The sequence below is a fragment of the Tamandua tetradactyla genome, chromosome 4 (genome assembly GCF_023851605.1).
Source record: "Tamandua tetradactyla isolate mTamTet1 chromosome 4, mTamTet1.pri, whole genome shotgun sequence".
NCBI classification, from domain to species: Eukaryota; Metazoa; Chordata; class Mammalia; order Pilosa; family Myrmecophagidae; genus Tamandua; species Tamandua tetradactyla.
Window position 1 is genome coordinate 4528738 of NC_135330.1, and position 27402 is coordinate 4556139.

At 55.4% G+C, this 27402-nt stretch overlaps 3 protein-coding genes across 19 annotated transcripts in view; 2 read left to right on the forward strand and 1 right to left on the reverse strand.

Annotated features, from left to right (window-relative positions):
• The first annotated feature begins 45 nt into the window (after nt 1-45).
• Nucleotides 46-13161, forward strand: MINDY1 (MINDY lysine 48 deubiquitinase 1). 7 transcript variants are annotated; one of them, XR_013173948.1, is made up of 11 exons: nt 1246-1846; nt 3960-4767; nt 5097-5154; nt 5548-5612; nt 5935-6093; nt 6418-6520; nt 6898-7040; nt 7850-8041; nt 8433-8579; nt 11441-11600; nt 11793-13160. XR_013173948.1 is itself a non-coding variant. In XM_077156084.1 (11 exons), the coding sequence occupies exons 3-11, from the start codon at nt 4327-4329 to the stop codon at nt 8943-8945; spliced, it is 1389 nt and encodes a 462-aa protein (XP_077012199.1). In that variant the 5' UTR covers nt 1246-1381; nt 1648-1846; nt 3960-4326; the 3' UTR covers nt 8946-9391. The 7 variants fall into 7 exon arrangements, 6 of the variants coding, with proteins under 6 accessions (XP_077012200.1, XP_077012199.1, XP_077012198.1 ...); XM_077156084.1 differs by lacking the exons at nt 11441-11600; nt 11793-13160 and adding an exon at nt 8865-9391 and having other exon boundaries at nt 1246-1381; nt 1648-1846; XM_077156085.1 differs by lacking the exons at nt 1246-1846; nt 11441-11600; nt 11793-13160 and adding exons at nt 46-169; nt 8865-9391.
• On the reverse strand, nt 7055-22694 carry ANXA9 (annexin A9). Of its 6 annotated transcripts, none has more exons than XM_077156101.1 (15): nt 20326-21520; nt 18341-18729; nt 18151-18248; nt 17612-17701; nt 17308-17404; nt 16653-16747; nt 16296-16409; nt 15978-16068; nt 14945-15024; nt 14723-14782; nt 13602-13686; nt 13429-13524; nt 13273-13331; nt 10568-10690; nt 7055-10335 (listed from the first exon to the last, which is right to left on the reverse strand). In XM_077156101.1, exons 4-15 carry the CDS (start codon nt 17684-17686, stop codon nt 10273-10275), a joined length of 1038 nt encoding a protein of 345 aa, XP_077012216.1. In that variant the 5' UTR covers nt 17687-17701; nt 18151-18248; nt 18341-18729; nt 20326-21520; the 3' UTR covers nt 7055-10272. The 6 variants fall into 6 exon arrangements, with proteins under 6 accessions (XP_077012216.1, XP_077012219.1, XP_077012215.1 ...); XM_077156105.1 differs by lacking the exon at nt 7055-10335 and adding exons at nt 22189-22359; nt 22575-22694 and having other exon boundaries at nt 10538-10690; nt 18341-21729; XM_077156104.1 differs by having other exon boundaries at nt 18151-18231; nt 18341-21521.
• The window catches only part of CERS2 (ceramide synthase 2), an 11982-nt gene continuing 3695 nt past the window's right edge, over nt 19116-27402 (forward strand). Inside the window, exons 1-4 of one of the 6 annotated variants that reach the window (XM_077156094.1) lie at nt 22952-23193; nt 24048-24300; nt 24445-24546; nt 27194-27367. In XM_077156094.1, the coding sequence (XP_077012209.1) occupies nt 27195-27367 (173 nt within the window). In that variant the 5' untranslated portion in view covers nt 22952-23193; nt 24048-24300; nt 24445-24546; nt 27194. Of the gene's footprint in view, nt 19213-22951; nt 23194-23681; nt 23817-24047; nt 24301-24444; nt 24547-27193; nt 27368-27402 lie in introns of those variants that run through there. The other 5 variants (XM_077156093.1, XM_077156095.1, XM_077156096.1 and 2 more) reach the window with 5 other exon arrangements.

A 27402-nucleotide genomic window follows, 5' to 3' on the forward strand; every position in this document is an offset into this window, starting at 1 on the left:
CAGCGTCTTGCGCCTAGAGGCTCATGGGATGTCTTTCCGAGGCGCGGATTAGTGCGTGGCGCGAGGTGTCCTGGGAAATGTAGTCCAGAAGCTTCGAAATGGCCCCAAGGATTGAGGGAAAGAGAATTTTCTGAGGTCACTCGTTCGACACACAAATTCATGTGTCACGGTAACTTCCCTTTGTGGAGTCCGAACTTTCCGTCTCGGGTCAGGCTAGTAATACAGCATCTTTCCATTTGTTAAACCGAGCGTCTTGTGGGCATCTTAAATTTTACGTGGCAAGAACAGCTTTTCATCTTCCTTTCTCAGAATTTCCCCTTTACCAAATAGACTCATTGCCACCAACTTTGTGGTTGCCCGTGCAAGGAAAACAGAAAAATCTTTGACCTTTTTTTTAATACCTATTGCCTGTTGCAAATTCCTGCTGCTGCTTCCTCTACAAATCTGTAGGCTTGTTTTCTCCACAGCCACTGCAAGCGTTTTGTCGTTCCTCTTCTGGACTGTTGTAACTTTGTTTCTTCGCTCCCTGCTCCTTCATTGTTCTAACTGCCCTTGTCCTGTGCCCTTCATCTTGTGGCAGCCCCGTAGGTAGAGTTTGGGAGCCTGTGGGAGTGTGGAGTTCAGTTCCAATCTCCCTTAACTGCCACCTTCCAATCCCAGCGCAGCGCAGAGTACTGCAAATAAACGTACTCCGATGTTCCCCATTTACTGATCTTCACTTTAATTCCCACCACTAGCCTGGCACCAGCTTTTCTAGCTCCCAAGCTGGGAATTTAGAGGCGGTGACAGTTGGGAAGCCGAGGTCTGTGGTGGGAACAGGGACCAGAGCACAGGGGCAAGCTCAGCCCAGGGCTCTCCTTGCTTCACCTCTTCCCAGAGCTTGGGGTTTCTCCCACGTCTTTTTCTGCACCACCTGGGGTACAGCTCAACCAGGTTCATTTATAGACAATAAATAACACATCGAGGACTTGGAAAGGATCGGGAATTGTTTTTTTACGTTAAATGAGTGAATGTGCAAATATCATGCTCTTTGGACCCTCTGTGGGTCCAGAGCAAAACGCTGCCACTCAGAGGGGGAGAGGGAGGGGGGAGAGGGGGAGAGGGAGGGGGAAAGGGGGAGAGGGAGGGGGAGAGGGAGGGGAAAGGGGGAGAGGGAGGGGGGAGAGGGGGAGAGGGAGGGGGAGAGGGGGAGAGGGAGGGGGAGAGGGGAGAGGGAGGGGGGAGAGGGGGAGAGGGAGGGAGAGGGACGCCCAGACCAGGCGTGCTGCTGCTGTCCAGCCCTGCTCCTCCCCGCCCAGCGAGGGCACTTGCTCTTCCCACGTCTCACCAGAGAGGCACAAGCGCTCCGGCCCTTCCAGCGCAGGCAGAGCAAAGAGAAAGGGTCTGTTGTTTTCCTCTCCTTGTTTCTCGCTCTCCCTTTCTGTTGATCACCAAGCTGCTGACCGAGTCAGGAAGCCCTGATGGGAACCTTCCAGTGCCGGGCAGGCCACCCCTGCTCCGGGGAGCTTGTCCTGGACTAATTTTTCTTTGTCCCGATGGGAGAAAAGTGAGAGAGAGAGAGAGAGAGAGAGAGAGGGAGGGAGAGGGAGAGGGAGAGGGAGAGAGAAGGAAGGAAAAGAAAACCCACCAGCTTCCTTTTAAACCCAGCTCGTCGTCGGGGCCTGGAGCGCGCGCCTCGACCCGGCGGCTGAGGACCCGGAGGGCACCCGGAGCGGGGGTGGGGGGGGACCCGGGCCGCGCCCCTGCCGCGCCCACCCCCTTCCCCGGGTCGTGGCCCAGACCCCTGGGCCCGGAGGCGTTGACAGCTGGAAGGTGGCCGGGCCGGGGCGGCGCCCGCCGCCGGGAGGTACGAATCCGTGGTGACCGGGCCTCGCTGCCCCGGCTCTTTTCTCTTCAGCCCCGGCGAGCTGGCGCTGACTGTCCTCCCAGCCCGGGTCTCTGCGAACCCGAATTGCTAGAGGAGCTGTGTGTGTGTGCGCGCGTGTGCATGTGCGTGTGTGTGCGCGCCTGTGTGCATGTGCGTGTATGTGCAAAGGGATGCTGCTCAGCCTCTTCGTTTCCTCCCGCCGTGCTGTTTGGCTTCCTCTGAGGGGAAATCTGAGCTGTTTCTTGCACGGGGATTTGGGTCAGATGGAGAAGGCTGGGCAGGGGACTTGGCAGGAGAAGAAGGTTCCTGCCCATTTTCTAGACTTCTCCCCTTCGGACTTCTCACTGTTGTTTTTTTGGCACTGGAGAGGGAGGGGCCTGGGCCATTTTAAAGCCTATTTTCACCCACGACCAGAGGATAATTCCAGCTGAAAGAAAGTGTGGGATTTGAGAATCCGAGAAAGAGGAGGAAAAGGATGAAATCTCGGTTTGTTCAAGAACCCTCCCCCACCCCACCCCACCCCACCCCACCCTCAACCATCGCTACCCTGAAATCCTCACGATACATACTAGGGGTGTGTCTTGTAGGGTGGAAACCCTCCCTTGCATTTCCGGTCCCTGCCTCCTAAGGCTCAACCCATTTAGCTGTGCCCTGTCTCTGAGATCCAGCTCCCTTGAGTGTCCAGCTCCTGGTTTCTTTTGGCTCGTACCCCAAGCCAGCTGGCTGCCCAGCCCCGTTTAATTATTGCTCATTTCTGGCACCAAACAGAAAAGATAAGACATGAACCCCACTTTTCTCCAGGCTTTCTTATGTTTCCCAGGCCCTAGTGTCTGCTTCTGAGGCTCACCCTAAGTGCCATTTGGGAGGGGAGGAAGAAAGAAGAAAGAGAAAAACAAGAAAAGGTGTAAGGCCTACAGGCAAATTTTGGCTACTCTGACTCTAAAGCAATGTGAAAATGAGATGCAGCTAGCATACATTATACGGATCAGAAGGGTGATCAATTTGGGTGACTAGGCTTATTTCTTTAATCTTCCTGTCCCTCAACTTCATCTCTGAGGCTTTCCCCTACGCCTAAATTTTTGCCTGTATACGAGAGGGTAGCACTGCCTTGGGTTAGGAGGGATGCCAGAGAAAAGACAAGAATTCTAACAATTCTTTTCCCATTCTGAGTAAGTGGGAGGGGGCAAGGAGGTTCAAGGAGGATGTTTTCCAGAGGGTGGAGTTTGTGGCTTTTTATTGTTTACCACCCACCGCATTAAATAAATGCTTCCCTGATTGACTCGATGCTGATAGAGAGCAGGTTGAACAGGTTCAGAGTTCAGGTCTAAAGTGGCCAGAATGAGGGGAATAGAAATAAAGAACATCCACGCAGGCCGATGAATGTAGAGGAAGTACTTGTTTAATGGAAATCACTAATCCGTGTTTTCATGTTCCATGTAAATAGGGGCAAAGAGAATATCTCCAGGTTTAGGCCATTCTTGGAACAAAGCGGGCCTAAGAAGTTGCTCTCTCAACTCCAGCTGTCAAGAGAAGCTTATTGCAGGAATCTGAGAGGAGGGTTTTCTGTGCTTCTAATCTGGTTACTTATCAGAGCCAGCCTGTTTCAAGTCCCCTTGGCCTCCATTTCCCCTCTAACCTACAGGCAGCCCCTCCCTAGGTCTTTTTGCTGTGGTTTGGGATTGTGTAAGGTTCACTGGAGGCTTGTGAGAAGACGGACTTCTCCTTTCTCACCAGAATTTCATCTCTAGGGGTATGATACTGACTCTCTGCATCGCGCCGCTTCTCCCCAAGCACTTTGCGATTCCTAATCTTCTCATCCCTTGGGACGAGATAGAGGGAAGTTTTCCCTAGGGATGCGAGAAACTCTATGTGCTCAGGGTGTTCTGTGACGAGGCAGGGGCAGGGTCTGGTGTGGTGTGATGGGGTGCTGACGTAATTACAGGGTGCGCTAAAGAGCACCGTATTAAGTGTATATGGTGTATATACCAGTATATAGTTTTAATATTTCTTTCTTCATCTCTGTCTCTTCTGTCTTCCTCCTTTTCACTATCCCTCCCTCTCTGTCTTTTCTCCATTTCCTGTTGTGTTTCAGGAAAGCTGACTCTGTCTGATGTGTTCAATCCCGCTGGAATCACCACCCCCAAGCCTGAAAACCCTGTGCTCGCCTTGCTTCCATCTGATCACAGCAAGTTAGAAGTGGAAAGAGCTCAGCCTGGGGCCCCCTGTTGACACAAACTGAGAAGCACATGTGCTACCCATAGCCAGGAGAAGGGTGCAGATGCTTTCCAGCCCTCCACGCTGCATTTCTTTTCCAAGGCTCTCCTGGATCTGTTTCCACCCTGCTGGTTTCCTTCTGTCTGGACCATTCCTTTTGTAACATACCAAGCCTGGGCGTGCTCAGGCAAGTCCCTGAGGTGAGAAAACTTCCCTCAGTGCTCCTCAGTGGACTCTTTCTGGCCATGGAGTGCCATCAGTCTGAGCAGCCGGCCTCTGATAAGGCGAGTGCCACGGAGGCAGTCACCCCTGAAGATGACGAGGTTCTGTCAGGACCAGGCGAGCACCTTCAGGAAAAGGGTGCCGCAGATGCTGGTGGGGCGGCCGGACAGCAGGAGCCAGAAGACCCAGTTCTGCTGCCTGCCCAGGGCCAGGGGCATCTCGAGTCCCCTCCACCTGAAGGTAACCCAAGCCAAGAAGGGCCAAGGCCTGAGGTAGAGACTTTGGGGGCGTGCTCCAGGCCCCAGGAGCTGCCCCCGTCCCCGAGGGCCCGGCCGGCTGAGCTAGATTTCTACTGTGTGAAGTGGATCCCCTGGAAGGGAGAACGCACACCCATCATCACCCAGAGCAGTAATGGCCCCTGCCCTCTTCTGGCCATCATGAACATCCTCTTTCTTCAGTGGAAGGTAAGAGAGGGCTTGGACAGGAGCTCAGAAGAGACTGAGGAAGAGTACGCTTCCCTGACCCACCTCTTTGGTTATCCTGATTTTCTCAGACCAGTTAAAACTTTCCAGATTATTCTTCCTATTTCTCCAGCTTGAACAAAGGAGATGAGATATTCCTAAATACAAAACAAAATGTTTCTCCTACTCTCCAGCATGATGGGATGCCTGCATGGTCCTTCCATGCAAACCTTCTTCTCCCCACCCCATTAGGCCCCGGACCCCCATTTCTCGGGGTTCCTCCTCCAGAGCATGCCCATGGCTAACCCTTTGTTCGTCCCTTGTGCCTCCAGGTGAAGCTGCCCCCGCAGAAGGAAGTGATCACGTCGGATGAGCTCATGGCCCACCTTGGTGAGTGACTGCGCCTTGAAGAGGAACCACCCGACCGAGGGGTTCCACAGCTGACCCAGCCAGAAATCCAGAAGGTTGAGAAACTCCCCTTTGGGGCAGTGATGTGGCAGAGAGGGTGAGGGACCACGGGGCTTCCCTGCAAAGCTGGAGAAGGAAAAGCAGAAGTCAGGTTGCCAGGAGCCCCGAGCTGTAGCGTCAGTTCTGCCCATAGCTTTTGTAGGCGACTATGGGTGGGTCCCTCACCTCTGAGAAATGAGGGTCCCTGGGACTCTCAGGCCCTTTCCAGCTCTAAATGTCTGTGGTTCTGAGACAGTACCCACATTTCCGGGAGAAGAAAAAGCTGAACTTCTGGAAGAGTTGGTGGGTAAACTGATAAGGGATCCTGTCTTGTAGGAGACTGCCTCCTGTCCATCAAGCCCCAGGAGAAGTCAGAGGGACTTCAGCTGAATTTTCAGCAGGTGAGGCAAAATCAGCATGAAGGGCTGCGGTTTGTAAGTGGACACCCAGGACGATTAAGAGCTGCTTTTCTGCCTCTTCTCAAGAGGGTTCCTTGGACTATTTCTTTCTGCAGGAAGAGGAGGAGGAGGGTATATCTCTGACCGAGAAAATATGTTCATTCACATAAGACAAAGAAGGGCTGAAGCAAGGGAGGAATGGAATGACTTGTCAGAGAACCAGGGAAGAAGAGTGAAAGGATTCATTTTGTCTTTCTGGAAGTGGGAGTGGAGGCAGGGCAGGGAGGGGAGACCAGGACCCCCGTCCTTTTCTTTTCTGCCCCAGAATGTGGATGATGCGATGACGGTGCTGCCTAAGCTGGCCACAGGCCTGGATGTGAATGTGCGGTTCACAGGCACCTCTGATTTTGAGTACACGCCGGAGTGCAGTGTCTTTGACCTCCTCGGCATACCTCTGTACCACGGCTGGCTTGTCGACCCACAGGTGAGGACAGGAGGGCCCCAAAGATACTCTCATCCTGCTCGCACTGACACGAGGGAGGCACAGCTTTGTGGGGTGGCAGTAGGGTCAGACTGGCCTACGGGAGGAATAAGGTTTAGAGGCAAGACCCAGTACAGACTTCCTTGAACTTGAACTTTTTTTTAATACTCAAATGCAAGCAAACCATATACAGTTAGGGGCAGTTCTTTAGTCATCGAAAGTTCTGGGTCCTTTGGTTATAAGGTTATGGTCCTGGTGAAGTTAATTTTCTTCCTGAAAAGATTTCAGGTTTTTTTTTTTTATTACCCCACCCTCCCCCTGCTGCAGAGTCCTGAGGCTGTGAACGCAGTTGGGAAACTGAGTTACAACCAGCTTGTAGAGAAGATCATTACCTGCAAACACTCCAGCGACACCAACCTTGTGACCGAAGGTATTGTCCCGCCTTCCCTGCAGAACTCATGCCCTCGCCGTGCATGGAGGAAATGGTGGCCACTTAGGTTTCTCATTTACTATGTTATGTCTTTCTCTTCCCACCCCTGCCCCATCTCACTAGAATGTAAGTGCCACGAGGGGATTTGTCAGTTTCTTCACTGAAGTTCCCTCTAATGCCTAGTGCAGTGCCTGGACCAGGCTGGGTATTCAATAGGTATTTGTTGAGTGAACGAATGAGTCCATCCTGGCTGCAAGGAAGGGATTTCTGAAGGGGTCTGACCCCTAGGGCTTTGGACAGGGGCTCTCTGCGTGATCCTGCCCATTGTGGACTTGGGAGCGAAGTCAAGTTGCACCCCGTCTTGTGCCTTCTGGCAGGCCTGATCGCCGAGCAGTTCCTGGAGACCACGGCAGCACAGCTGACCTACCATGGGCTGTGTGAGCTGACGGCGGCCGCCAAGGAGGGCGAACTTAGCGTCTTTTTCCGGAACAACCACTTTAGCACTATGATAAAGCACAAGGTGATGAGGGTTTGGAGGTAGGAGTTGGTGGGCTATCATTTCCTTATGTCTTTTCCTCCAGCTTCATTGTTTCAGTCAGGAGAGGCTAGATTAAGCTGCAATAACAAATGACCCCAAAATCCCAGAGGTTTACCACAATGAAGCTTTATTTCTCACTCATGCAACGTGCCCACTGCAAATTGACTGCAATTGTGCTCTATACCATCTTCACCCTGGAACCCAGGCAGCCTTTATCTGGAATATTTGGGGGAGAAGAGGAAGGGGGACGCCTTGCACTAGCTCTTAATGCTTTTGCCTGGAAATGACACGTGTCATTTCTGTTTTCCCCTCCTTGGCCAGTGCGAGCTGTAGGGCTGAGCCTGCCGTTAATGGGGCAGGAAACTATAATCCTCTCCCAGGAAAGGGCAGTGGAATGTTTGAACAATACTGTAGTCTTTCAGTTAGAACTGCCTTTGCCTCCTAGCAATTGAGGAGGAGAGGGAGAGGCATTTGGCCTCAGGGATTTATCCGCGAAGCCATCAGGGAACCCACGGGGAGCAGGGTCTTGTGTAGCACCCCAACCCTGAGAGCTCTGCTTGAGTGCAGTCACCAGCACATACACACCCAACTGGAGACACACCCCGAAGGCCCCCCCTCTTCCCACAGCTGTGCATGTTTAGAAAAGATCCACACCTGCTCCTGCCGGCATGTTCCAGCTGACACATCAGTCGATTCAGAGGGACTCTACCTATGAATCACGGACGCTCTCCTGCAGGAAACTGCCTCCGTATCACCTCTCCCACCAATCAGCTCTGTCCTTCTCTTTGCAGAGTCACCTGTACCTACTGGTCACCGACCAGGGTTTTCTACAGGAGGAGCAGGTGGTATGGGAGAGCCTGCACAATGTGGACGGAGACAGCTGCTTTTGTGACGCCGACTTTCACCTAAGTCACTCCCTGGGCAAGGGGTCTGGAGCAGAAGGTGGGAGTGGCTCCCCAGAAAAGCAGCGGCAGGTGGACCAGGTGTGTGGGACCACTGGGGAACGTGCAGAGGTTCTGTTTGCTTCAGAGAGCCTTCTGCCATGGATGAACTGCATGCATTTTATCACTTAGAGAGCACAACATGTGACATCCATGGCCCTTCACTGTTACCACCTACAGGCCATCTCCCCACTGTGTATTGTCTGGCACCACCAAGACAAACCACACCTGGCTGTGTCATTTTGTTCTGGAGGGAGAAGGAGCTTGAGAGTTTGATAGAAGGGAAAAGTCTATTTTGGAACCGTGGCTTGAATATCCTCGCAGGCCTTGGCCCACCGTACAACTCCTGTACTCCTCCTGCTTTCTCTCTAGCGCTGTCTGATTGCCCTGTCATTGCAGCACAACTCCTCTTCTTGTTCCCCTCTCTCTCTAGGACTATCTGATCGCCCTGTCATTGCAGCAGCAGCCACAAGGCGCGCTGGGTCTCAGTGACTTGGAGCTGGCTCAGCAGCTTCAGCAGGAGGAGTACCAGCAGCAGCCCACGGCCCAGCCTGCACAGCTCCGGGCCCCCTCGCCACAGGTGAGCCTGCAGGGCCCGCCTCCTGCACCCGCGCTCCACTGCTCCAGCCCCTGCGCCTCCTGGGCCAGGACACCCAGCTGAGGCAGGGGCTGAAAGTAGTTGCTGCTTTGCTCTCTTCAAGGCTTCACTTGGGGCTCTTCTTCTGCCTGTCCCCCCGCCCCGGTGCCCATCCTGTTCTCTCCCCACCGCCCCTCCCAATCCTAACACCTGCCCCCTTCTAGGAGCTCTATCCTTGTGGTCCTTCAGGGGTGATGGATGTTTAAACAATTGTTAAATCTGATACAGGGGAGAGGAGCCACACCTGGACGCCCAGCCGGGGAGCGTCGGCAGAGGCCGAAGCAGGAGTCAGACTGTGTTCTCCTCTAGCTCTGCCCCAATACCAGAGGTTGTCACTGTGGCTGTTGGGCTTGCTCGCCTACCTCAACCCCTGAGATCCGCAGGGTCATTTATTTGTGGATGGTTGGGGATCCGAGCAGGCAATAAATGCCAAGGTCAGACTCGGTAAGGTCCTTGCCCTCATGTGCTGCTGCCTTCTCTTCCTCTCAACCACCCAGGGCAACGCTGAGGTTGGCGAGGTGAGGATTTCTGATCCCTAACTCCCCTTCCCGGGAACTATCACACTAACGCTCATACTCGGACTCCAGGGTGAGTCCCTGCCGAGACTGCCTCTCCCTTACTTACCACCCTGACCTGCTGGGTCTTTCTGGCTATCCAGCGGGCTCGTCCCCATTTGTTTCAGGGTTTGATGTGGGTTCTAGCCCCATTATTTGTAATGCCTTCCTAGGGGCTTGGAAATAAAACTTCTTTCCCGAGATCTGTTGTTTGTTACCCTGCAAGAGTGGGGTTGAGTACTTGAGGAATGCAGCGTCTGTGGGGTGCTTGTCCTTTCTAATAGTACCAGCAGGGGGAGCCAACGCGTGCCTTTTTCTCTTTTGTTTTTATCTGATTTTAATAGGTCTTCTATGGGAAACAGGGCTCTAATTTTGGGGGTGGGTTGCCAGGTCCCTGCTTTGGAGAGATGTATTTGGGACTTCTCAGGTTGGCAGGGCAGTTTGACCTTCTGCTTGCTTCCCAGTTCATACAGATGGTCCTTTGCGACCTCTGACCTTCCTCTCATCCTAGTCATTTAACCTCATTTTTTACCTCGTCCTGGTACCTACTTGTCAACTATTTTGCCTGAAATTTCCTGGGTAAGAGAGAAAAATGGGGTAGGGGAGGGGGAGAAACAGGCGAGTAGCATTGCTAACTGGAGCCAGAAACAAGGTTCTTGTTGAAGATCCAAATGCACATCGAAGGTGCCTCTGACTCTGAGGCCCCCTCCCAGCCCACGTCCTGCTCCAAACTTCAGTCAGGAACGCAAACTATAGTGAAGTTTGCCAAAAGAATTCAAGTTGCAATGAGATGTTCTAGGCCAAAAGGGTATGAGAAGAAAAATGAGTAAGGCAGAAACAATCAAAGCGATCCCATACCCCATACCCAAGACACTGCTAGAGGACCCAGGTGCAGACAGCACTTTCTGATGAGGGACTGGGGCATTTAGAAGAAATCTGGGAGTTCCACAACAAGAAGCTGGGGTATGTGGTGCTCGGGGAAGGGTTGATCTGTTTGGAGGCCCAGCTGGTCTCCTGCTGGCTCAACCCAACTTGGGACTCTCAGATCCTTGAATGCCATGCGGGGTGGGGGCAGGGAGGGCTCAAATGTCTTCAGCCCTGCACAGGGCTAGTAGGGCTGACCGGCCATCCCCTTTCACTGCCTCCTGCAGACAAGGGAGTCAAATGTTAGAAGGAGCCACCACTGCCATGGCCCAAGCACCTGTCCCCTCCGTAACTCGTCTGGGAGGGAAGGTCCCTCCCTGCTGCCAGGAGGCCCACCCTAAGTTAACCAAGGACTCGTGAGTTCCACAGGCTGGGCTGTGTGCAGGGGGGCTCGGGGTGGCAGCTGGGCAGGGAGACTCTGAGGTTCCATGCCGAGAACTAGCTAAGTCTCACCTGGAGGGAAGAATAGAGGGACTTCCCAAATTTCTTCTTGAACTCAGCTCGGATGCTTAGGAGGTCAGTCTCACTCCGAGAGATGAGGATGCGTGTCAGAACTTGGTAACTGGGCTCCATTTCCTGGCAGAGGAAGAAACAGCTTTTGCAGAGTGTTAGGAAGATTCTCACTAAGTCTAGGGGCTGGACCACGTGGTGAATTAGTCTAGGAAGTGGAGATGAGGTGAGAGCCAAAGGAAAAGAGAAGCAGACTCATTGAGGGCAAAAATCCTGTGTTCGCCTCATGGAAGATGATGCAGGAGGCACGAGCCTGTCTCCCGTGGGAGCAGCTGGAGTGTAGCTCTCGTTCCCTCCGCTCGTGTTTCCCGGCCCTGCCGCTAGTTTAGAGCCTTCCTCCCTCGAGCAGCCCCAAAGCAGACATGCCGACAAGACTAGAGAAGACCTACTACTGCCTATAGAGACTTCCGGCGTAAAGAGGAAGGCCTTTTAACTTCCAAATCAGTGACTGTGGAGTTGCTTCCTGCCCATGGAAGCAATAGGGATTAGGGTTTTGGGCTTCTGATACCGACCCTGGCTCGTCAGGGCTGTGTCGTGTGCCCTTCCCTACACATGGCTTTCCTTGGCCGGCCCTCTGAGGTTCAGCTTCGCTGTGCTCCTCCTGTGTCTCCACCAGGCCTTGTGCTTTTTGGTCCAAGTAATGGAGGGTCCAGTTTGGAAAATCGTAGAGGTACAATAAATCAACAAATCATAGATGATTATGGATGTGTCATAATGACGAAATTTCTAAATAAAAACTTGTCTTTACAAAAATTCTATTTGTGTCAAGAGATAAGCGCTGGTGCTGTCACCATTTCCTAATATCCTCTTTTTCAGAGCTTTCTGAGTCACCTGACTCAAGAGAACCTTCCCAGCGCTGCCTGCAGCCCCCACTCACGGCATCCCCACAGATCATAAACTCCCAGGAAGGAACGAAAGAAAATGACGAAGTAAAACAGAACGGTGTGTCTCGCTGGGACTCGCAATCTCATTGTCGGTAGGCCTCAAGGCACCTTATTCTAAGTCTCCCGTCATTGGTTCTGCATTGTGATAGAAATCATCAGTTGCTCCCCAATCTCCACCCTCCCCTTTTTCCAAGTCCTGTTATTCCAAAGTGGTATAGTGGGGAGAGAGTTGCTCACTAACTGAATATACTCATGGGTGTACTTCTTGTCTATACTATCCATAGGAGAGTCATTTTCAAAGAATTCGAATATGATGTTCACCCTACCTACACCAAAGCTAGTAAATATAATTCTAGTTTTCGTGATACTTGAGAATGTATTTGGCATCTCATCTGCCCCAGGATCTTCATAATGAATATTCATTATAAGGTTGCGTTTGATCCAAGTATATCTGAAATCTTCATCCTTCACTGAACGTTATTTTTCTCAATAAATATTCTACCCAGTCTATGCTTTCACATGTCTCTCATCAAAAAGTGCAGAAATATCCTGATTGAGTTTTCTCCCTCTTCTTAAAATTCCAGATGAATGAACCCATCTCATTGTTATGACTCCTACTTCTAAGATAAATCTGGTGTTTTTCATTTGAGAGCATGGGTCCCGTAATCTACATGCATTGTAACAATTTACTGCTGGCATACAGGCTTGCTTTTATGACAGAAATTTAGACAGATAACCACAACTCTTCAGATGAATCTTAGTGTTGATTCATTATAATAGTACAGGTTTTATTAAGCAAGCACAATAATCTACTGTCAAGACGGAGATGTTGGCAAGACAGAACATAAGTTTACATGCACTGCCTGTTGAAGACAGTCAACAAGCCATAATGGTTTCTCGACCAGTATACAGAAAGTTTTCCATCAGCCAAGATGATAACTACCTTTGGCTTCTTCAAATTTTACATTTTCCTTAACATGGTGAATTTACTTTATAGTTTGGGGACAGTTCTACTAATAGGAGATCTGCTTCAGTGAGCAGAATCCTTGGTGAAATCACTTAACCCAGGGTTGCCAATTTAGGTACAGCTAATATGGAACAAAGTCTGACCACAGCGTGGAGAGAGGTGACCCTGGTGCTGAGAACATTTATGGCACAGCAGACCAGAAGGTGACATGTGGCAGTTAAATAACTGTCTTAGAGGATCAGTGTGTGTTTTGTAGGAAAACAGCATGACTGACTAGCTGTGTGACCTTGGACAAGATACTTGGCCTCTCTGTGCTTCAGGTTTGTTTTGTTTTGTTTTTCATTTATAAAACAAGGGTAATACTGTTGCTTGATTGTGAGAATTAACTGCTTTGTGTGTTACGTGCTCAGCAAAGGCCCTGGCACATAATGAGCACCTAAGAGATGCTGGCTCTGGTTATTATTCTTGCTACATTTATCATCAACCTTCTGGCAACAGCTGAAACCAGACAAGGCACTGTCTTATAGAGCAACTCTGCATCTCCATTTGGCCAGCTAGCCATTAATGAGGCCAAAATTTTAGGTTTGGTTCCATTATGAGTCAACAGCTCCAACCACACCTCACTCCTCTGTTCCTGAGGAAACAGATGGTAACCCCAGGGGAAGGGAGCTACTGTGTGTTTATAAAGTAGATGTGAGGTTGTTACATTAGTAGCAGCCTGAAGCTTCCCTTTTCCTGCCCAGGAGGTGTGGCCCAATTTTCTTTCCAAAGGGAGGGGAAAGGAGTGCCCCTCTCACCTGGAGGGCTTGGTGAAGTTTGTCAGCAAAGTACCGCGGTGTGTTCCTGATCACCGAGGCTGGAAGCAAAGAGGGAAAGAGGGACAGCAGGGGCTACAGCTGCAACTTCCTGCCCCAGAGGAGACCCTGCCCCACTGAGTCCAAGCAGGTCCCTACCCAGGTGGAGCAACGCTGCCTGGGCCTCGCCATTGAAGCGCTTCCGGACAGCCTCCTCCAGCTCCTGCCCTGTGAGCCGCTGGTACTGCTCAAACACTGGTGGGGGGGGGGGGGGAGGTTAATTGTCATAGAAAAGAATGAGCCCCCCCACCCCTCCACCTTCCTGGGTGTACCTCGGATGAGGTGCTCAGCATTTCGCTGGGTGAAGATTAGGATCCACGTTTCCTCTGTGTTGGGTTCCTCGGCCCCCCGTAATGCCTGGTAGGAAGGGTGAACCAGGAAGAGGGTGGGGGACAAGCACCCAGGGACGGTAATGTTTTGATGAATCTCTGGCTTGTATTCTGGCTTCTTCCAACCTGCCCCCAGGGCCTGGAGAGCAGTGGAGGCCTCCAGCACTGGGTCCTGGGCCTGCAGACGAGAGCCTCAGAGCTCTACCCTCACCGCGGTCAGTCCAGGGCCCTGGTTTGCCATTTTCCCACTTCTCCTGGCCTCCCAGACAAACCCTTCCTCCATCAAACCCTGCTTTGGCTAAGTCCTTGCCTGAGGCAGAGGGACTGGAGAGGGAAGGAGGCTGGCAGCTCTACTAGTAAGCAAGACACTGAAGTCAGAACTTGGGGGGCTTGAGGGGTTGGGGGTCCTTGGTGACCTGGTGCCTCCCTGCCCTAATCCAGAAGGTAAAAGACAATGGTTTATTTTCCCATGTAAATGCCTCGTTCTGCCGACAAACTGCCTCTAAATCATATCTAGGTGTTTGAATCATGGTCAGCATTGGTCGTCAGATCATTCATTCATTGGTTGGCGCTGGGAACCACAGTTAGGATGTTCTCAGAATCTATCAGTCTAGCAACACAGCCATAGAAGTTGGATGGGATTAAAGGGTGGAGAAGGTTAAAATGAGACTGTGGATTAATTAGGTTTTTTGTTTGTTTTGGTGACTTTAATAAAAGGAACAGGATTTAGGGACTCTGCCCTCACTGTGTTCCCCAATTTGGAAAACTCCTGGTGCTGAAGGAGTTAAACAGTTTTCAAGGGAGGGTCTGCGGTAGGTTCCCCCACTTAGCTGCCAAAGTGGAGAATCTACTTGATGCTAGGCTCACTTCCTGTGGATTCAGGAGTCAGGGGCTAGAGGGGTTATTCAGGTATGGCGGCCCCAGCCTCCACCTCCAGTCACTGCAAAAGGCAGGGACGGGTTTGCAGGACACATGGGTGCACAGGTTAGGGTTCACTCGGCTTTGCGACATGGAGGGCCACGGTGTCCTGTGCAGCTGTGCAAAGTACCGAGCTGTCTGCTCACCTGGACGTCCTGTTCTGCCAGGTTGTAGTCAATGATTCCAGAGTAGCTGTCACGGCGCCCCTAGGAAGAGGAATTGTTCTTGGAGAACTTTTTGAGGGTCAAGCCAGCAAACCAACCCACAGCCCCCTTTTGTCCACTGTCCCACAGCAGTGCTCCCGCGTCTATCCCGTCTTCTCCCCTGCTAAGTGAGCCCTCCTTCCCCTGCGGCTCCACCCTCCTTACCTTGACCAAGGCCAAAAGCAGGTCCTGCAAGAGGCCACTGGTTTCAGACCTGATGTCCTTCTCAGCCTCCACCTGGAAATCTGGGGTGGTGTTGGGAGTTCTCTGATTCCTCCTCATTTTTCCCAGTGTTGATACACCCAGATCTGTCAAATGCCCTTACACCTGGCAGCCCTGCAGTCTCCTGTCTGCAGGAGCTTGCCAGTTCCTGGTCCAGGATGTTACGTGGAAGGACCATCATTGCCACCTCTGAAAAGCCCTAAGCTGTGAGTAGCCCATGCACTGTGGACACCGGGCAGGTGGTCTTGTTTCAAAGTACCAAAATGCCGGGGCTGAGCGACGTCTCTTAGTAGAGTTGTGGCAAGGCAGTGTGGATGGGTCAGGGAAGCCCGGCCTATGAGCCAAGACACTAGACTAGTGCCTGGACCCCTCATCGGAGGCATGGACGAATGAGGTAGGATGTGATGAAGGGAAGGAGCAGAAGAGGGAGAAAAGGACAGGAAGAGAGAAAAACAGAAGCGAGAGGCAGGAGCGAGATTAAGAAGATAGGGCAAGATGAGATATCAAAGGAAAAGCAGGGAAAGCAAGAAAAAGGGGAGTGGTGGTGAAGATGAGAATGAGAAAAGGAGAGTTACAAAGTGCTGGGCGAGATGAATGGCAGACAGGCAGGATGGCAGGAGTCGGGGGTCTGAGAGAGATGCCCACAGTTTATAGAGTCCCCACTTCCCCCCAGGGTGCAGCAAGGCTCTGTCAGGCCTGGGATGTGGTGTGATGGCACTGTCATTAGTTTGGAATTTGCCCTGGAGCTCCAGACTAAGCGGGTTAATCATTGCCTCTCATAATGTGATCTCTTAATGAACACATCTTCACATCTGGCTCTCTCCCCTGGGGAGACTGAGGCACTGGTGGGGGAGTGGGGAGAGACTCCCGAGGGAACAGAACTTGGAGAGTGAGGCCATAGGGAGTACAGGAGACGATCAGGCTGTCCTCTGGATCCCTCTCCGGCTCCTGAAGCCCCTTTCCTCTGTGCTTTTACCTTGTTTGTAGACGGCCAGGCACTCCTGCAGCTGGGGTGGGGCTCGGGTGGCAAGAATTTCCACAGCCACATCCTCAGCAGACACTGAGCCCTACAAGAAAATGGGAGGCCACTCAGACTGGGTCTGTCATTAGGATGGCAGACCTGGGGGTAGAGAGCAAATGCTGACCACTTCTCCTTCTAAGGGCGCGGACCAGGTCCCTGCAGCAATACAGATGGTTAGAGAAGGCTCTACAGTGGGCATGGGTGACTCGCCCTTTCCTTCCCTCGCTGGTGCCCTCACTTCCCAGACACCCAGCAAGTTTCCTCTCTTGGTACCTTCAAAGCTGCCCTCAATTCCTGGGCATCAAATTGGGCTGCAGGCTGCAATAGAGCTACCACAGTCCTCTCGAGGGTGCCGGACAGCGCGGCTTGCAGGGATGCCAGCAGGTCCTACAACAAACCGTCCCCACGGCAGAGGCACAGGGGTGAGGCTGAAGGCCCCGGAAGTGTGCGGGGGCCTGGCAAGACTCAACCCCTTCCCGTGGCCTTCAGCTGGGTTTCACTGCAGGCAGAGGCAGCAGCTCTGTTTGGCCAGTGGGCAGGGCTGGCCTCTGTGGCCACTGCTACACCCCACAGTCCCTCCAGGGGCTTCCCCCCACAGCCACTGATTCCTGGATGTCAGAGCAGCCTCACCTGTTGAGTGCGCTCCTGGAAGGCTCGAGAGATGAGCTTCCTTTGCTCTCTGCTCCGATTGGTCAGCACATCCATGATGGCGCTGCTGTCCACACCTGAGCCAAGATGGGGGCTGGGCTGTGAGCCTGCAGAGCCCGTGCAGGGCTGGCCTAGGGCTGGGACCCCCTCTTCCACCCACGTGGGGCCTCCAGGGAGGACAGAAAGAGATCCAGGGGAGAACTGGGCAGGGAAGGAGCAGAGGCCCTTCCAATTGCCCTCCCACTTGCATTTGGTCTTAAAAGGAGATGCAAATAAACTGCCCAAAAGACATGCAAACGTGACTCAAATGTAGGGAAAGGTGGCCTGGCCTGGTAGAAAAAAGAAAAGGCTTTTTGGAGTTGGCAGATTTAGGTTAGAATCCCAGCTCTGCCATTATGAGCCGCGTGAACTTGGGGAAGCCTCTTTATCGGTCCTTATCTGTAAGATAGAAATAACACGACTTACCTGGCAGGGGCACTGCCAGACTGGGGAGGGCCCACCTACCCTGGTACTGGACATACAGGGATGAAGGCATTCACAAGCCTCTGTGAGCATCATTAGCTCCTCCTTTCTGGCTCCTGGGTCTGCAGGGAGCCTTTGCAGAAGCTCCCCAAGGGCAAGGGGGCCTGGGGCTCACCTTGGCCTGCGATGGCCGTCAGGAGCCTCTGCACGTCCCTGTCCACACTGAAGCTCAAGAAGGTCCTGAGGGTGCCCAAGGTGCCCCAAGCTGCCGCCTGTGAAGGCACAGGGTGGCCAGTAGCAGCAGGGGGCGGGGGGGGGGGGGGCGGGCAGGAGGCATCACAGGTGCCAGGCCCCTGCCGGTGCTCGGCCTTCGCACAGCCCATGGCCTGCTCTCCTCTTCCCATCCCCCGACCCTCTCCCAACCTCACAACCCCGAGTCCAGATACTTAAAATGATCCCCAAATCCCAAGAGCCCCAACCTTATTGGCAAGGCCCAGGTGGCCGAGGGTCTGCTGGCTCAGGGATGGGACCATCTTCTCTCTGGTGACAGACATGGCGTAGTGTCTGCCCTGGGAGAGAAAACAGGAGCTAATCACAATGTATTTTCCAGCCCTCTGGGCGTCTTCATGATCCCCAGACTCTGCAGCCTGGGCCTCCACTGCCTGGTCCTTTCCCTTGTTGCAGGAAAAAATAGATAAATAAATAACATCAACCTGCTTGGCAGGTTTGGGAGCCAGCCCTGGAGCTGAAGTGGAGGGCTAGAAAGAAAGCCCCTACCTTCCCCATCTCACACCCCCTTTCGGGAAGCAGAGATGCTCAAACACCTGCTAGCACCGGCCGCAGACAAACCCTCCCCAAGTCCTCAGCCCTTGGATTGAGGTACCCTGTCCTTTTTCTCCGTGGCCTGGCTCAGCTCTCAGCTCAGGGACCCCCGGGGCAGTACAGGGGAGTTGGGGGGAGGTGGGGGGAAGATAACAGCTCCTTAGCCCCCTACCCCCGTGCCCAGAGCCCCGCGCACCTGCTTGCCGGCCTAGCTCCCCCTTAGTCTCAGGCTGTAGTCTCGGGTCCGCAGGTGCAGTGTCCAAGCCAAGGTGAGTTTCTGTGGGTACCTGGTGCCTGAGCAAGGGAGCAGGCTGTCCTGTGGGAGAAGGACAACTCACCCCTCCCTCCCCAAGGGATCAGCAAGGTACCCTAGGTCCAGTGCTTACCCAGAGGCGCTGGGCCTGGTAGTTTCTGGCAGCAGCGCCCGCCTGTGCAGCCGGGGAGAGCTGAGGGGGCGTCTCCTGCAGCCCAGCCCGGCTGTTGTCTTAGGCTCTGGCCCCTCCCAGGCGTGGGAGAGGGCCAGGCAGTCCCAACTAGAGGCACCTCCCCACCTAGCACCTCTCCTCCAAGGAACCAGGCCTCGCCCCACCAAGTGAGCCCCAGTTGGCTTCTCCATAGCTCAGTCCCAGCCACAGGAGGCTCTGCACTGCTCTCCATGTGGGGCCAGGTGGGCCCGCAGTGGCCCTGTCTCTGAGTCCAGCTTCTGACCTGGCTCTGCCTCTGGCTCCAGCTCCCTGAGGGGGCAGGTCAGACAAGCTCCGCGCTGATCTTGAGGCTGATGGAGGAAAACCTGTTGGGGCACATACCAACAGGACACCCCAACCCACACCCCAGAGGTGGTCCCAGCCCGGAAACTGCCTTGACTCCTACGGCTGGCCGGGCTGGGCAGGGAAGGTGATGGGGCTGTTTACGGCTGCAGGGAAGGAAGGACATGGCTATTTGGGAGTGGGAGCAAATCTGCAGAGTCAAGAGAGAAAAATGCAAAGGGTGTTTCCTGAGGAGGGAAGCACCACACTCCCGAAAGGTGGCAGGAAGTTGGGGAGGCTCCCTGGGCCCCTGCTGTGATCTTTTGGCAGCCAGGGCTCTTGGGCCGGTTTAGGTGCATGATGCAACACCAGCAGCTGGGCTCGAGGCCATCAGAGCGCAGCGCAGCAGGTGAACAGTCCCAGGGAGCCTTGCCTGCCCCTAAGGATTGCTCAGACCTCACAGCCTGCTCCCTTGGTTGTGGGAGCAGATTCTTTCCTGCCTCCCCAGAGAGGTAAGATAGGGCCTGGGCACAGCAGCTAGAGGGCCATCTCCTCCGTTCTGCCACACCCTCAACCCAGGAAGACCCTCACAAGAGCCCTCACCTCGGGAGGGACCTGCTGGGTTTCCACAGAGCAGACCAGGACTGAGGAGGGGCTATGGGGAAGAACTCTGTGCTGGCAATCACTCCTTCTAGCTCTTCTCTCCCATTAAAGTGGAGAACATCGGATGGTTTTAGAATTGGAGAACTTCGATCTCCTACTCTGTCATCTGTTAGCTAATAATTTCATCTCTCTGTATCTCAATTTCTTCATTTGGAAAAATGACAATATTGGGAGAGGATGGGGTGTGGGTGGAGTGGGCGACAGGGGGCATCTGAGGACAGGTATCTTTGGAGGAGTAAAGGAAGCACTGTGTGTGCTGGGACTCAGAAGGAAAAAGTGCCTGTAAATTAGGGTTGTCAGATTTAACAAATAAAAATGCAGGCCATCCGGTTAAATTAAAATTTCAAATAAACAATGAATACTTTATTGGTATAAGCATGACCCAAATATTGCATGTGATATACTTATGCTGACAAATTATTTGTTGTTTATCTGAAATCCCAATTTAATTGGCGTCCTGTATTTTACCTGGCAACTTGAAAAATGGGACTGAGTCTCAGCATGGCAGTTGAAAGTAAACGTTGTGGACCCATGTTCCTTGGAATTAGAATTCCAAGTTAGTGGCCTTGGATAACTAACTTACCCTTTCTCTGCTCAGTTTCCTCATCATCTAAATAGAGATAACAATAGTGTTTATATTATGGGTTGTTGTGAAGGAAATTAATTAGCAAGCATAAAAACACTTAGAAGACTGCTGGAGAAATTGTGGTACATACACATGGTCAAAATGTTGAGTAATATATAATAATAAATATTGTTATGATATTATTTTATAATGGGTTATCCTTACTCCTTTCCCTTGTATTTCTGCTGCGTCTTCCTTGCCAATACCCTATCTGGCCACAAGAGGGCACCAGTAGCCACTGAGTCCCTCGCGCCCTCTAGTGACCACTTGAGGTACCCTGTGGCTCCGGCGTCACCCCCAGACAGCAGAGTTCTATTCCCCATGTTAGTAGGTATACCTGGTGGGCAGGCAGAACCAGAGGAGGAGCCTCAGGTGGACATCTGCTCAAGGGATTCAGCAGAGATGGACCTCTGGGCACACGCAAGTGACTTCCTTGGCTGGCCGCTCCACAGGCAGGGCCACCATGTCCTTGGCTTTTTATGCCTTTCAGAGTTTCTTATTGCCACATATGCCAGCAGGTTTGGGGAGACATGCAGGGAGGGCAAAGATCCTTGTTTTCCTAGTCAAGTCCTCTATGAGGGATTCCTGGCAGAACAGCACGGCTGAACTTTGAAATCGGAGAAGCTGGACAGAATCCGGGGGGGTGGCCGAAGCCCAGTCCTCGGTGGCTGGGTGTAAGGACTGGGTGTGCTGCGTTTGCAATCGTGTCACTGAGACTGGTGGGTCTCATTCCCATCAGCTCCGGGTTTTGGTTTGTCCAACTCACCTTCCACCCCCACGCTCTAAACCATAGAGGCCAGGTGGGTTCCCAAGGCCACAGAGTTGGGACCAGAATCCAGGTCTCCTAACTCCTGAATGTTTTCTTCATCACTCAGGTGAAGGGATGGCTGATTTGGGTTCCCTCTTAGTACTGTGCAAGGGTTAATAAGCAGAGACATAGGGTGCCTCGCCTGTTGGTCCATGAACACTTCTTCAACCAGGAGCCCCATATTACTTTTTTTTATTTCTGTGTGTTGTATGGTGGGGTCACATTTCATTCTTTTGATTGCACCACCATTTGTTGATTTTTTGGGGGGGGCGGGGGTGGGGGGAGTGCATGGGCCAGGAATTGAATCCGGATCTCCTGCATGGCAGGTGAGAGTTCTACCACTGACCCATATTACTTTTCTGCTAATAGTTTGCACCGCATTATTTCAGAATACATAGAAATTCCTCTTTGCCATTTTTCCTCCTATTAGGAAACTTTTTCTTTCGGGAACCCCTGGCACCTGAAGGCTTTCTGTTCAGGTGCTCGTCGGGATCTACTCCTTTGCCCAGACTTCAGTGTGGCAGGGCTAGAGCTGACCTGGAAGGACCCAACCTCCACAGCTGGGCTTTGCATCTTGGCCTGTCCCAGAAGCCAGCTCAGGCCCTTAGATCCTGGGCTGAGGACTGGCTCCGCGGCCCAGGCAGAGGAAGTGAGTCACCACCAGGCAGGCATCTGGGGCCCTGCGGGTGTGGCCCTACGAGCCCGGTGGGGGCGGGGTGGGGCACAAGGGCAGGGAGCGGGAGTGCCCGGGGCCGGGCCGGCGGGTCAGCGCGCTCAGCCGGAACCGGCAGTCCTGCCGCCACAGGTCCCGCCGGCCCCTTCCGCAGCCACGTTCTCCTCCGCGTCCTGGGGGAGGGGGACACCCTCTTATCTGTATTTCTTCAGGCCCCAGCGTTCAACTTCTGCCCCAAAGCTTCTCCGCCCCACTCCTATCTGGAAAAAAAATTAAAAAGAGGCCGCCTTCAGCCCTCCCGGGGCCGCGTTTAAGGGCCTGGTGGGGACCCACACGGCTCCGGGCCGCGCTAGGAGCCCGCCCGCGAAAAGGGTTCAGAGGCTAGAGGGGAGCCAGGCCGGACAGTGAGGTGTGTGTGTGTGTGAGAGAGAGTGTGTGTGTGAGAGTGTGTGTGGGGGGGGTAGAGAGGGACATAAAGGCTCGAGGGGCCGCAGAGGATGCCCTGGGCCCGCTGGCAGAGGTGCGTTTAGGGAACAGGAGTCTGAGGAAGGCGTGGGGAGCTGCGCTTCCTGCCGCGGGGGTGTGTGTAGTGTGTGTGTGTGTGTGTGTGTGTGTGTGTGTGTGTAAAACACGGGCGAGGGCTGGGGGTCAGGTACGGGCCCCGTTTCCGCGGAGGCAGCCCCGGGTGTGGGTCCCACTCCGAGGGCGAGCGGACGGACCGTTGGGGAGTGGTCCGGAGCTCGTTCCGCCCTCCAGGCCCAGCGCCCTCAGGCGCCCAGACCTCAGCCCGGCCGGGGCCGCGTGGGAGGCCGGCCCTCCAGGGCTGCGGGGTGACCGGGTGCCATCTGCCCCGAAACGTCCATCTCACCAGACCACGCAGGACAAACCCCCTGTACAAGGGAAACGAGGATACAGTGGTGCGGCGGCACACACGCGTGCACAGCAGCAGCCGGGCCCCGCACGCTCCCGGGTCTGCCGGCGGGCGCCGGGGCTCGGGGCGGGGAAGGGCCGCAGGCTCCGCGGACCTGAGGGCGCGGCACTCGCCCGGAGCCGGGCCGCCCTCCCCGCGCCTTCGGGGCCCCGGGGTGCCAAGTGTGTGCCTCACCCGTGAGGACGCCTCGCGGGCGGCCAGGTTTGCGCGGGCGGAGCTTCCTCCCACCCCCCGGGGAGGCTGGAGGCTGCGGGGCCACCGCGCCCTGTGTTGTGAGCGGGCGGAGGCCAGGCGTCCCGCGGGGTGCGCTCCGGCCGGGCCGGGCCTGGGATGCAGCAGCCCCCGCGCAGGGGCCCCTCCCTCCCCTCTCCCCTCCTCCCCTCTCCCCTCCTCCCCTCCAGCTCTCTCCCCTCCCCTCCCTCTCCTCCCCTCTCCCCTCCCCTCCCTCTCCTCCCCTCTCCCCTCCCCTCCCCTCCCTCTCCTCCCCTCCCCTCCCCTCTCCCCTCCCCTCCCCTCTCCCCTCCTCCCCTCCTCCCCACTCCCCCCGTCCCCGCCCCGGCCTCAGGCCCCCGACCGGTCTCCGGCTCCGGTGCCGCCCGCTGCCTTTCTTTCCCGGGCTGAGCTCGGACGGAGCTCGGCTGGGCTCGGCGGGAGGAGTTGGGGAGGGAGGCGGCGGGCGGAAGGGGGAGGAGAGGCGCGAGCGGAGCCAGGCCGCGCGGGTGGGGGGCCCGGAGCCCGGACCGAGGAGACACGGAGCTTGGCTCCCGGCCCCGCCAGTCCACGCCGCGGCCAAGTGAGTCCGGACCCGCGCCCGGGGCAGTGCGCCGGGAGGGCGCGGGGTGGGCGCCGGGAGGGCGCCGGGAGGGCGCGGGGTGGGCGCGGGGAGGGGTCGCGCGAAAGCTGGAGGGGCGGGGGCCTCCCGGGCGCGGTCCGCGGAGGGGCCGGGAGGAGGACACGGGAGCCGGCGGCCCCGGGTCGCAGGGCAGGGGCGGCAGCGCGGCAGGGCCTGTCCGGGCCGCTCATGGCGGCCGGCCGGCCCCTGCGCCCTGGGGTAGCTTGGCCTGGCGCCTCGGCGTCCCCGGGCAGCCTCGCGGGCCGCAGTCGGGGCCGGGGCCGGGCGGGCAGGGCGCCTCCTCTTCTCGGAGCCCGCGGCGCCCAGCCGGGAGGCCGGAGCGCCTGTCTGCCTAACGGGAAGCAGGAAGGAGCGGCCGAGCCCGGCCCGGGCCCTGGACCGTTATGGGGTGTGGGCCGCTCGGGGCGCAGGGGCTGCTTGCAGGGTTCCGGGCCCGAGGCCTTTGGCAGGGCTTGACTGCAGGTGTGCGGCGCTCAGCTTCAGCTCGGGCGCCGGGCCTTCTCTTTCTCCAAGCCTGGCCCCTAGTGTCAGGCCCGGGAACAGAGAGCTCTGAGGATCTGCAGGTTTGTTCTTCCCAGAAAGTGGGCCCAGAGACGGCCTCCAGCGGGCACCCTCCCCCCCCCAGCTCTGTGTTAGGATGAGGACAGGGGCGGAGGGGACGAATAGTCGCCGCCCAGAGTCGGAGGGACTGGGCTGAGTCGCCAACTGCACCTGTGATGGGCCCTGAGAGTAGAGGCTTGGCCCCCGGGGGCTGGCCTGACTATGGGGTGACCTGCACAGACTTTCCATTCTAGAGGGAGCTCCGTGTGGGGCCCTGGGGCCTCTGGCCAGCTTTCTCCTGGAAGGAACGTGGTCTTTTTCTTCCTGTCACTGCTGCAGGCTGCTTGGCCTGCACCTTCCCCCACCTGCGTCTACCTGCTCGCCGCACCCTGCCCCTGAGGGCCGCGTCCCCTGGTGGGGTCTGGTGAAGCAGCCCAGACCAGACCTGAGGATCGCTGCTCCTACCTCCCACCCCATCCCATCTTTGGACCTATACAGCACCGTCGGGTAATACCACACTTTTCCTCCGCCCCATCCATGCTTGCAGCCTTTCAAGTTCATGACCTGCTGCTGCTGCTTGAAAAGAAAAAGTTTCCAGCAAGGAAGACTATTCAGTCCTCCACCTTTTTGTTTTGTTTTGTGGTCCCTCAGATTCCAGAAGTTGGGAGTGTGTCATTCTCTTCCCTCCCTGCCCCCTGTATATTTTCCTCTTGTTCCCTGGAGCTGTGAGAGCCAGTGGGGGCATCACATCAGGTCTGTGAGTCCCTCCCCTCAGGCCAAACTTCTGCCCCCGGGTCGGGGGGGATCCTTTTCCCCTTTTGATCTCCTGGGGTGGGGCTCAGTCAGCGTTGGTGCAAGGCATTGGGGCTGGGGGGCTTGCTTTAGTTCCCGGGAATCCAGTGCCCTGAGAGCTCCGCTCAGCTCGTCACTCTCCAGCCAGGCCCTCGCAAGGTGGCGGCTGCGCCTCCTGGTATGCTATTGTGACAGTGAGAGCAAAGGACAGACAGACAGGGAGGGAACCATAGGGAAAGACACAGGCAGCCTGGCTGTACATGCGTAGGGTAAGTTCTGTGACAGACAAACCTCCATAGGCCCCACCAGTCACTGCCCTGAGGCCAGGGCTTGTCTCCCAGCCTCTCACTTATGGGATTCTTTGCTTGACTCCGTGTGCTGATGCCAAAAGACCACCAGGCAGCCAGGGGGACTAGACTTCTGGGTTCTTTGGGAATGTGAGGCGGGTCGGTTGGGAGCCCCCACCATGTTCCCTTCCCCCGGCCCCTTGAGTCAGACAGGTGCTCTGGGTCTGCTGAACGGGTGTGTCCCCCTGGGGCAGGTGGATATGGTTCTTGGCTTGGATAATGCAAGGCAGGGGCGGGGAGGGAGGACTGTGCTCCCAGAAAGCCTGAAACCACGTGTGAGAGCCCCAGCAATCTTGTTATCCCCACTCCTGACCCACTCACATGCAAGGGGATCAGTGTCCACTTGTCCTGGGGTCGAGAGAGTTGCACTGTCTGGGCCTCTCCCCTGCCTGCCCTCTTGTACCTTCTCTGCCACCCTCCCCAGCTCCCCTCCTTGGGAGCTGGAGTCAGAGAGAGGCCTTCCACTCACCCCAGCACTTCCAGCCCTCTGGGTCCTTATTCCTCAAATGCCCCTGGCTAGAGAAACTTCCCAGGGTGACGGGGAGCGGCTTCTAGGCCTGCTCTACCCTTGGCTTCAGAGCTCACGGGAGGACACAGCGGTCAGGTGGGTCAGGTGTATTTCCCTCCCTCCAGTCGGGCTCCGCAGAAAAGGTGGAGAGGGAGACAGGGAGGTGAGCTGACGTGGCTAGGCATGCCCTCTTATCCCTCCTCTGCTCAGTTTTCCACCCTCGTCCTCTATTCAATTTTTTATAGATTTTCTCTACAAAAATAAGCGCATGTGTGATTGCATGGGGAAAATTCCACTGTGGATGATTACATTTGACTTTGCTCACCTCAAAAGGCTCTCATCTCTTTAATTAAACATTTATTCTGGCTAAGTTGGAGGGGGCCCGGGCAGTGCCCTAGGGTGCCCAGGAAGCCTGGAATGTGTGTGTTTTAACGGGGAAGGGGGTGGGGTGGAGCTGCAGCTCCTTTATTGTCAGTGTTGACCTCTGATTTCATCCAGGTGACCAGGGGCGGGAAGCTGAGGGGGACAAGGGGGTAAAGTCCTGGAGCTGGAATAGCGGCCCAGTGACAGGCGAGGGATTTCGCAAGTGCTTCAGTGGCTGGCGGGGGTGGAGTTGCCCGGGGAGGCAGCAGGCCCGCTGGGTCCCAGCTCTCCCCGGCGGGAGGGGAGTGCCTTCCCTCGTCTCGGCCTCTCGTCTGAAAGTTGGATCTTGGGACTGCCAGGCCTGGGGCGGGGCCCAGCCCAGCACCATTGACCCTTTGGGACCAACCTCGCTGCTTCAAGCAGCTCTGACCCCCGCCGCCCCCCCTCCCCCCAGGACAGACCACTGCCCACCTCATGTGGCTATTCAAGTGGTGGCTACGCCCCTGTCGTACATTTCTTGTTTGGTGGAGGAAAGGGGGAGGAGGGTGTAGGCACCAGCCCTTTCCTGTGCAGAGGGGTGTCTGTGATGACCGTTCCTTGCAGTTAGGCTTTTGCTTTCTGGCTGAGCCCTTCTAAGGAGTGGCTCCTGGCTACTCCAGACATCGGCTCTGCTGTCTCCGTTGCCCCCTCCAAGGAGCCTCGTTGTCACCTTCTTTCTGTAAAGAGGCTTCAGCTAGGGGTCGTGGCCTGGGGTCAGGCTTGTGTGCAGTAGCTTGACGTCCACTGATTGTCCTGGAGCCCAGCATCACTTGGGGACATAATTCTGCCTTACCCTGGCCTCTTGATTTTCCCTAGAGACCTGCTGCCCAGGTGGGTGGGTTGTAGGGAAAGGGAAGGAAGCCTTGCCTCAGTTCTGTAATCTGCTTTTTGGGCCTGTCCCTCCCCCCCCCCCCCGGGGGGGGGGAACTGCCAGGTGTGTGTTAGCCTGGGGGCTGGAGGAGGGGGCTGGGAACAGGGCTGGAAGGTGGAGACGAAGCTTTCGCTGGTGCACTGGCTCTGCTCCTCCAGCCAAGTCCTGCAGGCTCCCAGGTTGGGTGAGCAAAGTGATTGGGTGACGGTGAGGTTTCAGGCAGGCAGGACTTGCAGGCTTTCTACTGGGGAGTAGGGTATGCTGCCTGTCCCTCCCTTCTCCCGTTGAATCTCTAGTATCAGCATCACCTTAGTTGCTGTGGAGAGTAAGTGTTAGAAGTGGGAAGCCCCCACGTTATGCATGAGGAAACAAACCAGGACCAGACCCCAGGGCTTCTTAGTCTCCAGCCACTGCTCTCTTGTGCTCAACCAGGGACTTTCCTCCTCTCTCCCTCCCCACGCCTCCCCTCTTCCCACTCAGGATGCTGCAGACCTTGTATGATTATTTCTGGTGGGAACGGCTGTGGTTGCCCGTGAACTTAACCTGGGCTGACCTAGAAGACCGGGACGGGCGCGTCTACGCCAAGGCCTCGGACCTCTACGTCACGCTGCCCATGGCCTTGCTGTTCCTCATCATCCGATACTTCTTTGAGCTGTGAGCACACCAGTCTCCTGCTGCCGCCTGCCAGC

Coding starts and splice junctions, on each gene's coding strand:
- ANXA9 (XM_077156104.1), bottom strand. CDS start 17,686: ATGTCTGTCACCAGAGAGAAGATGGTCCCATCCCTGAGCCAGCAGACC. Junction 15,025..15,977: donor CCTGGCCGTCTACAAACAAG/GTAAAAGCACAG, acceptor ACACCACCCCAG/ATTTCCAGGTGGAGGCTGAG. Junction 10,691..13,272: donor AACTTCACCAAGCCCTCCAG/GTGAGAGGGGCA, acceptor TTCCTCTGCCAG/GAAATGGAGCCCAGTTACCA.
- MINDY1 (XM_077156085.1), top strand. CDS start 4,327: ATGGAGTGCCATCAGTCTGAGCAGCCGGCCTCTGATAAGGCGAGTGCC. Junction 7,041..7,849: donor GCACTATGATAAAGCACAAG/GTGATGAGGGTT, acceptor TTCTCTTTGCAG/AGTCACCTGTACCTACTGGT. Junction 8,042..8,432: donor AGCAGCGGCAGGTGGACCAG/GTGTGTGGGACC, acceptor CTCTCTCTCTAG/GACTATCTGATCGCCCTGTC.